The sequence below is a fragment of the Cebidichthys violaceus genome, unplaced genomic scaffold (assembly GCF_023349555.1).
Source record: "Cebidichthys violaceus isolate CVI_PGR_0920_01 unplaced genomic scaffold, fCebVio1.0.p SCAF_14, whole genome shotgun sequence".
NCBI classification, from domain to species: Eukaryota; Metazoa; Chordata; class Actinopteri; order Perciformes; family Stichaeidae; genus Cebidichthys; species Cebidichthys violaceus.
The window spans coordinates 9,406,430-9,416,435 of record NW_027176307.1 but is presented as its reverse complement, the minus strand read 5'-3'; the positions used below and the strand labels follow the sequence as shown (position 1 = coordinate 9,416,435).

General features: G+C 43.7%; 1 protein-coding gene across 1 annotated transcript in view; it reads left to right on the top strand.

The window, feature by feature from the left end:
• The first annotated feature begins 4,248 nt into the window (after positions 1 to 4,248).
• The window catches only part of tnfrsf21 (tumor necrosis factor receptor superfamily, member 21), a 43,733-nt gene continuing 37,975 nt past the window's right edge, over positions 4,249 to 10,006 (top strand). The window contains exon 1 of the mRNA XM_068708743.1: positions 4,249 to 4,745. Coding sequence (XP_068564844.1) covers positions 4,719 to 4,745 — 27 coding nt within the window. The 5' untranslated portion in view covers positions 4,249 to 4,718. The remainder of the gene's footprint in view (positions 4,746 to 10,006) is intronic.

Below are 10,006 nucleotides of genomic sequence, written 5' to 3'. Positions count from 1 at the left end.
TACCCTATTCACCTGTAGTGTCTTCAAAATGTATATAAACTTACAAAACATATCTTTAAAAAGCCATAAATCTCCACTTCAGTAGCGCTTACATACACCAAACAGAGGAGCTTGTTCATATATCTTTTGTAACCTGATTTATGCAACATTTTATCCATACAAACATGATGAACATAGATTTGTTTTTATGGCTGTTGACAGTATTTTCTAATTTATGGAGTGATACAAAGAGATATCCAAAATTCCCTTAACAAAAATCTTTGACTCTGACATGTCAACAAAAGGAAACAAGAACCTGGCTTTAAACAAAGTTCACATTTCTGTTGTGGAAATGTATGCAAATCAACGCATAGTACAGTCCAATAGGTTCAATTTTGGGTTATGATTCCACCGTTTACATTCTGAGTTCAAGTAACCTGGGGGATTGTTAACAACCGACATGGTCCTCTGACCGAATGCCTTATCCCTCGCATGACTTCTTTTTACCAATGTCGCCTAAAAATACAAAAACCAAGTGGTAATAAACCGGAATTAACCTTTAAAAAGAATTACAACGGATAAAACACACTCTGAACTTGATCCACCAAGCACTTTTTATTTTTGTCCATATCTTCAATTTGTAGAGCTATGGCACTAGTAGGCAATATAGAATTCCCAGTGGTTGCAGAGACTGAAACAGGTTCATACAAAGGAAAAATGACTGCAAGTCTACAACTGAAAATGGACACTTTTATACAAAGGTGGACCTGTGTTTCATTGTACGTATGGGGCTTTAAACAATTAGATGAGTTGTTGATGTACTATAAGGACTACCATTGCTATGCTCCTCTGTAACTAATCCTGTTGAAAAAGTCTGTTTCTCTCTATTATTCATTCATTTTATTTAATTCTATTCTAGTTTAATTTCATTATATATATAAATGTACATGTATGTATGTATGTATGTACGTAAATATGAATATATGTTTAGGTGTATATATATTTAGATATGTATTCACTACTTGCTAAATTATTAATACTATTATTATTGCTATTTTTTTCGATCATGTGCATTGTTTTTTGATGTCTTTTGTCAAGAACTGTTCTATTTTGTTAGAAAAAAAATGACCACAGCAGCGATTAAAATGTTTGACTGTTGCTTGTCGGGTGGGCTGCTGTTTGTAAGTGCTGTTTGATGGTTGCGTGCATGCTTAGAGGATTTGAGCTTGTGTGTGTTTGTGTGTGTGTGTGTGTTTGTGTGTGTGTGAAGCTCTTTGAGCATGTTGGATTAAAGACAAAAGTGCGCACTTTTTCTTTGTTTCTTTTTTCCTCAACACATAGACCAAACACTCTTTTCCTATGGAAGGCAACTTCACGTAGTAACTGCAGTCTGAGGACATGTGTTGGCCCCATAGGGATCAGTAGGCGTCAGTAGGACACATGTGCACTAATATCCAGAAGGATTGCCCTCACTCTTATTTCCTCTTTTGTTTCCCCTTTCCTCTGCTGTCATCCTGCTGAGTCACTGACCCACTTCTACCCCCCCCCCCCCCCCCCCCAACCGGCAAAAGCAAAGTGGCACATTTCATCCCTTTATCTCTTCCCTCTCTTCCCCTCCATCCCTCACTTCCCCTCCACGTGCTGGGGCAGATGGCGCTCTGCTCTTTTTTTGGGCTGCTGCTATTTGCAGCGACGTCTGAGGCTATGAGTGCGACGCCTTGAGGCTGTAGGGTCCTGCCTGACGGGACCAAAACACTGCACGCATTGTGTGTGTGGATGTCTCGACAGCGGGGGCGGTAACTAGACGGGGGACGTTTTGACCGCTCCGAACCGATGACTATGTGATCCATTGACACATACGGGACAATAACAATCGTGACGAAAGAATAGCCCCGTGGAAACACTTGTAAAGTAGAAATCATGCAGGTTCACAAGAAACTCGTTCAGCTCAGACTCCAGCGGGGGCTCCGGCAGCAACCAGTCCCCAGACCCGGGCTTTGCTGAAGCTTTCGACCTGCAGTTGAAGCCCTGGCGGGAGGAGCAAGGCTCAGCTCCTGGCCTAGAGGAGGAGACGCTTCTGCCAGGAGCAGAGCTTCGCCTCACTGTTCCTCCGGTCCTCGCTGGGAGCCGACACCACGCTGATGGAAACCCAGGCCTGCGGGAGGCACAGGGAGAACTAGAACCAGGACTGAGCGAGGCAGACTGTCAGACCCCTGCTGCGGTAAAACACCATGGCTTTTGTCTGCCAAAATCGACACAAAATGAAACTTCCTCAAAGTAGCTTTGATTTGTCCGTCTAGCACACGTAGGTGGTTGTTCATCTTTCCATTGGCTGAGGGCAATTTGTCTTTTCATTTCCACTATCAAAATGACTACAGTACCTCAGGTAACATTACAGTAGGTCAATGGGCACAATTCAGGGCACATCAAAAAGGTTGTTAAATTATTCTTACGTTGAGCATGACTCTGCACTTTCTATAAAAAAAAAATCCAAATACACAGAGAATGGCCTAATGCTGTGGGGGAAACTGGATGACAAGGTTACTGTAATGGCTTCGTAATGGAAAACCCGGCTGTATCACACTTCAGGGGAGTGTGATGGGGTAGCCTCCACATCCGAGCTCAAAAAGCCATTATCTGCATTCACAGGGGCAACCTTAGAAGCAAGGGAAGGGGACATTAAGGGAGAATGGAATACTGTATTACTGTATTTCATAATAAAAGTAAACCAAATAAGACTTTTCTGGAATCATGTTCTACTTCCAGAATTAAGGTGAATCCAGCAAGTGCTGGCCCAAATGCAGCTCCAGTATAAAAACCTGCTATCGCTCTCAAAGTGAATGGCTGATGAAGGTGTACCAGTGTCAGTAATGTTTATACATACAATAATACAACTGACCAAAACACTACAGTAAACCGATGATATTCTTAAATGTTATAACTGAAATGAAGATAAAACAATCTTTTAATTAAAGGCTATTTTAAGGGCCTCGTCATGTTGGGGCCTGAGGTCCACTACTCTCTTGAATGCTAGGCCCTTTCCAAGAAAAACCCTGAACCCCCACCCCACAAAAAAACGTGAGAGGAATTAGTAGCCTAAGCTTTGAATGGAAGATGTAATTTTATCCATGAGATAAAACTCCCAATGCTCCAAATAACGCACAAGCACAGACTTGTTGAGTCACTAATGAGTCCCGAAAAATTTGTGTTCGTTTTTGAAGCATCGTGCATCGCTAGTCACGTGAGTCGTTTGTCTCCAGCTCGACTTTCGTCCAGGAGACCGCGGTTCCCGTGAGAAACTAAAAGTAAAGTTGACATTTTGTCACCTGAGTCGTAAGTCAATAAACTCATTAGTGTCGTTAGTCATGTGACTCATTAGTGGCGTTAGTCACGTGACTCGTTTGTCCCTCGCTTGACTTTCGTCCAGGAGACTGCTGTTCCCATGCAAAATTAAAAGTAATGCTGACATTTTGTCACGCGAGTCGCTAGTCATATGACTCACTAGTGTAGTTAGTCACATGACTCACGAGAGTCGCTATAGTCGAGTGACTTTTTTGCCCCTCGCTCGACTTTCTTCCAGGAGACCACAGAACAATGTTGACAATTTGTCTAGTGAGTCGTCAGTCATGTGAGCCGTTAGTGTCGCTGGTCACGACTTGTTTGTCACTAGCTAATCACGCGAGTCATTAGTCACTAAACCTAACTATGTAGTTTTATTGTCTAAACCTAACTTCCTGTGGAGAAGGAAGTTTATTTTGAAAAGACACTCCGCATGTAACAAGCATACATTGATACGTGAAACTGTATCACCCTCATAATGCAGCAGACCAAGCTGTGTTGTTTTGCCGCATCGGTGTGAGGATGTGTCTATAATAGACTTGATTCTGACTGAAAGATGTGGAATTATCAGTATTCATTTTTGTTTGTTTTACAACTTTATTAAAATAAATACACAACAAGTGTACACCACAACAAATAAAAACATGCCATGGAGGCTAACAAATGTAAGAAAAATAAAATAAAAAGTAAAATAAATATCTTGTTAAGCTTACAGTTACAAAAAAAAAAAAATCATACTGTTATGTCTCACAGCACACCAAGAACATGATGTCCTGGGCCTGAACCCGGGTTCACCAGCAAGAACAACGCTCCCCCGTCCCGATATACGACGGGGTTCAACCACACACGTGTACGGCTCTTACGAAGCTGCGATTGGCCGGGGCGCGTCGCTAACGCCCGCCCCTCTTTGCTTACGTCATAGCAGCAGCGCTGTGTGGCGCTACGCAGCAGCAATGTGTGGCGCTACGCAGCGCCGAAGAGAGAGAGAGAGCGAGAGAGAGCGAGAGAGAGCGAGAGAGAGAGAGAGAGAGAGAGAGAGAGAGAGAGCGAGCGAGCCGCACTGCACACTGACGAACCTGGACGGGGCGAGGCGAGGCGGCGATTCCCCCCCAGCGTGGCCCTCATCCATCATCGCAATGGGAATCACCAACACAGCGTTCCTTCTGAGCCAAGCCCTGGTCCCGTACTACCTGAAAACGGTCCACCTGGAGACACGGACTATAAAACCCTGCAGTTGAGACTGTCGCTGCACTAGAGCTCCTCTCCTCCAGCAAGCCGCGGAGGATGATGATGATGATCAGGAGGAGGAGGAACATCTAGGGATGAGAAGTGTTTCTCCAGCAGGCAACTTGGACAAAGACGTTTGCTCGACCCTCATCTGTATTTAGCACACCAGGACGATGTCTGCCCTGTGTGTGTCCGCAGTGGTAAGTACACCCAACCTCCCTGGTTTTTTTTTTTATTCTTTATTTCTAAGGACTCCACCAGCAGGTTCTCCATTTAAAGGGACAGTGCCTGTTTTTTGTTTTGTTTTTTTTGGTCCCAGACTGAACTTCAAATCAACTTTGCCTGTTAAATAAACTCCAAGAGAGACATCTTTCAGGTTTAAAACACCCCAGCAGTGTGTCTGTCATTCATTCATTCCCTCTGTGGGTGAGCGACACAAAAGGGTCTCCAGTTGGAAGGATGGAGAAAGTCAGCGGCCCATTGTTCACCCTGTAAATGCTCTGTGTCGGGCAAACAACTGGAAATGTCAGTCCTCTGGCCCCGTCTCAACAAAGACGCTGTTTGATTTGGAGCAAGCAGAGAGAAAGGAAGTACATTTAATACAGTCACGTGGGTTTATTAAGCAAATACATTGAAACTGTAATAAAAAAAAGCGAGGTTCTCCCCCACTTTTTTTCCAGTGGAAAAGGACGTTTTACTATCACCATCAGTTTAATTTATGATTGGGTGATGGGTGGATGCCTTTGTGCCAGTAATTAGACAGGATTCCCTCATTCACACGGTGGAGGTGTCCCTTTGTTATGCCAGACGTGTTGAATGTAGTTGGATCTGTAAGCTGCTTGAGCTCTCCTCACCCTCAGACTTTGCCTTCGTCTCCTCACTGTCACGCAGACGTCAAATTCACTTCTTTTTTTTGACAGTTTGACAGTGTTTTGGTATCAAGGCAGGATAATGGGATAACGATGGGACATAATCAAAGAGGCTTGACTACATGGGGATTATTTCAACTTTTAATTTAACAGCAAGGGTTGTTTATGGCCGCACATTCGTTTCACCAGCTTCTAGGGATTTGATTTATTTAAAAAAACACTTAAAATGTGAATGTCTATTATGTGAACATGTCTGCCAAAACAAAAACACCCAGTGTAGTATAACTGTAACTATATTTTAGACTATTTCTGCGACTGTTCTGCTACTCCACCCAAAATAAACGAGACAGAGAGTAGCCAACACGCTGCGTTTAGGCTGCCAAGATAATGGTCAGTTATAGATAAAATAATGGGGAAAATATAGCCTCAGGTCTCAACCTGGTCTCACCCCCAGCTCGTCAAAGACCGACACTCGGCACAGAGGCACCCTTTAGCGTCTTCATGAGTCGTTCCAGGCTTTCAACTAACTCAAACATAAACCCATCTGTTTAATTATTGGACTCTCAGAGCATCTGACGCAGTATAAAGAGCGAGGAAAGCCACGTAGGGAGGAGGTTAGGGTGGAAGGTTTCATCAAACAAAAAAGTCAACATTTACTTATTGTACCGTACTTGTTACGTAAGCTACGTACTTAACTAACGCCACGCACATAAGTTACATAAGAAGCGTACTTATTTTACATAACACACCTACTTTTCCTAAACCACCATCTTTTCCTCAACCTAACCCAGTACTTTTGAGGCCTAAACCTAACCAAGTAAATCTAAAATCTAAGTAATCATATGTTGGAAGTTTATTTTGAAAGGACACTATGCATGTAACGAGCAGGAACTGTCCTAACCTGAACAGCCAAGTGGTGTGTTACACAGAAACCATTTGAGAAGCCGTCATTGGAAACTGTTGAAAAATGGCCAAGCACTTGAAAAAAAAATATGTGGCAGGTGATTGGATGAACCATCTGCCATTTAAACTGTTGCCTAAGCCAGTCTGCAGAGGAGTGATAACATATTTTCCACGGAGAAAAGCCTTCAGTGTCGTTCTTTGCTCCTATTTTTTTCAATAAAGAAATACTCCCCAGTTCTGATAGAACCGATGCTAAAGCAGTAGCTACGCTAAGCTCTTCCTCCTCTCCGCGTGGTGTCACACATACCTTAGCCACGCCCATAGCTACCAGTAGCTTCTAAACAGGATGCTGATTGGGTCCGTGCTCTGGCTCGCCGGACACAAAAGCATCACTCCAAACCTGACGAGATGGATTTCCGAGTGTCATGCGATCCAGCTTCCATTTCAAAGGTAAACTGCGTACCTGTCAAATTTTCATGATGGACACTCGATGGACGGCTCAGTTCCATTGACAACAGCGCTGTCTGTAATGTCGGCAGTAAGTCAAAATCTCTGCTGTGAATAAGCCACGCTTGTTTTCCCAGCTCACTAGTGTATTTGTGGCAATGCTATAAAATAAAATTAAAGTTGAAAAGCTGGCTCTCCAAAGCAACCAGTTTTGGTTATAAGACGTAAACACAACTTCAGTGACATCCCGTAAATCGTTGCCCTGTTTCGTCCACGTCTGTCTCCCTGGTTAATACATTTTAAGTGGCGAAAAAAAAAACACTAAACATTTTATATTAACCCTTTAAACAAACTACCATCCGACCGGCGCTCCTATCGCTTTAAGAAATGCACGACTCAGAGAATCCGCCCGAACCGCGAAACCAAGACTGCAGAGGCCGACGTTTTGCGAGTTCTACTTTCACAGCTCATTTCCAAGTCACCAGCAACAGACTCAAAATATATTTTCCATGCTTAAATAATCTATTATTATTATATATTATTGCGATGTCTCTCTGTGAGCTGAAATGGGCCCCAGGACAACACAGCAGCAACAGGTGCTGCGTGTGTGTGTGTGTGTGTGTGTGTGTGTGTGTGTGTGTGTGTTCCTTTAAGTGGATAGTAATTACAGTTAATGTCTTCAGCCACACACAGATACACAAACATCCCACCCAAACTCAAATGTTTGTATGCACACACCTCATTATGTAACACGTGTTCCAACACACACACACACACACACACACACACACACACACACACACGCACACACCAGACTAAACAGTAGCTTGATTGTTTTCTGTCGTGTATAGTGAGTCGAGTCGTCCCGGGCGAAAAACCTGCAACAATTTGTGAAAGAACCACAATATTGAGCTGTTTGAATCTCCTGCTCGGTGCCTCAGTCCACTTACTTCCTGCTCTGTGGTAAAGCGTGTTTTCCTCTAAGCACGAGTCACTAAGCCTCGTCACGGGGTTTGTGTGCAGCGGACGGTCAACGCCGTGCCTCGCGGGACACGCGGCTCTTCCTTTGGGGTGCGGCGGCCCCTCCGTCCACGTGCAGTTAACCGCTCACGCCGTTTAGAAATGTAAAGACAGGTGCTTCTGCCTGTTGCTCATATCAAATTTCAGGTGGGTGGGCTAAGTTGTCCTTTGTGCTGTGGTCATGATAAGGCTCAGTTCCTGTAAATGTTAGGCAGCGGTTAATAATGCTGCGTATACTATTCTAAAATCATTCCAGTACCACGTCGTTATTTAGTACAAAATGGAGGTGTCAGAGTGTCTCACAGCAGCAGATAGTAGAAAGAAAAAAAATCATGATTCAGCAGTTTTGATAACAAAAGCGTTCAAACTTAAAACCCTCCCGGGACCCTCTTTAGAGAGGTCAAAGTGAACACTTTAAACAAACGAGAAAAAAAGCAGCATTTGCTGTGAAAGAAGAGGGGTTTTATGGGAAATGCGGTTTTATTCAACAGGGAATCAACCAGCCCTGACTGGACCCAACCAGCAACTCCCCTGGCTGGATGCTAAGGCACAAATAACTACATTAAAGGGCTGCTCCAGTGATTTAGTGTGGCACTTCCACAAATTTGGGAGACCTGCAAGAGACGGATTAAAAATAAGAATTGTCAAAAAGAAAGCAGCAGAGGCTGAGATATGCTGACTTTTAGTCCCTAATGTGGATCAAACTCCAAAAACATTTGATCCTAAAACTTCCAGAATGCAACTTGGTACTGTCTTTTGTCTCCCACAAAGTCCCCAACCCCAGCTTTAGGTTAAAATGATATATTATACATTTGTTACTGAGATAACCCTGATCATCTGGGTTAGTTTTTTTAAGACATGTTTTAAAACATGTTTCCACTCGTTACATGCATAGTGTCTTTACAGAAATAACCTTCCAATGTTGACTTACTTTCTTTGTTTTCTTACGCAACAAAAGCACTCGGTTAGGTTTAGGAAAAGATTGAGATAAAATGAGTATGTTTTGTTTCGTGACTCACGTACGTGGCTAATGAGTTATTTAACAGCTAGGTAAAATAAGTCAATGATGTCATGGTTTCATACAGTACACCCGTCTCCTGTGTGAAATCAATGGGAAAACCCTCTACTTCCCTCTGTGAATACAAAGTCAGCAAACTTATCCACACAAAAAATGGGACCTTGAGAGGTTTTAATTTCATAAGTAAGACTCTACTACTTTAGTACTTGAACGTCAATATTCAAATTTCAGGAAATATTGAGTGGAGTATGGTCAGAGCCGAGCTAGGATGGCAACCACCACATGGTGGAAAGCTTTAAAAAAGCATACAAATGATTCATGTGCAGAAACTTCTGGGTGACGTCGCAGATGCTTTTGCACAATCCACACCAATTCCGCTGCCATGAGACATTGGCTGTTCACCGTAATTGTAATATGATATGTCATCATAAATGCCTTGGTGTTTGGAAATTCACTCCTCCATAACTCTAACATCGGTCATAACAACAACTGTCTGATGAAATTAGGCGTGCAGCCGTTGCCCATCACATGCCGAAAGTGCCGACGTCTGTCTGACTGCTCACATACAAAAACAGGGAAGTGGAAAAAAGGGGTTCAGCTTTAGGCCGCCTGTCACCTAAAAAAAGATTTGACCTATCAAGTCGTGCTCCTGCTCCGATGCCCACGAGCAAACTGGGTCCTGGGTGTGTCTCCGGATGGCCTGTGGCTGCAGCCTGGGGGGTAGAATTACAGAGCTTTCTACACAAAGTCGGGGGGGTTGAGGTGTTTGTTTCTGAGTGCCTGCGTGTGTGTGTGTGTATTGTGGGTGTGTGTGCTTAACAGGATCACTGCTCTGCAGTGGTGCAGCGGTGCCACAGTGTTGCTTGTGTGATGTAAACAAGGGCTGCCTGGCTGACGGCTCCACCCTGGGATCTCTCCCTTCACTCTGGCCTTTACTCCGTCAGTGAGTCACAGAGGCATCAAAGGAAAAGTCCCCCGAGCCTCCCGGCATGCAGCAAAATCCTATTCAGACATAGATCCTCGCTAATGTTGTAAAAATGACGAGTTCATTTCAAATGAAAGATTTTGTCATTGGTTTGTTCCAGGCGGTATCCTCCGGTTCTGAAAAATTAAAGCCAAAGCGTCATGTGTTAAAGCTGCATTCTCTCTAGTGTCCACCAGGGGGCGACTCCTCTGGTTGTATAGAAGTCTATGAGAAAATGAC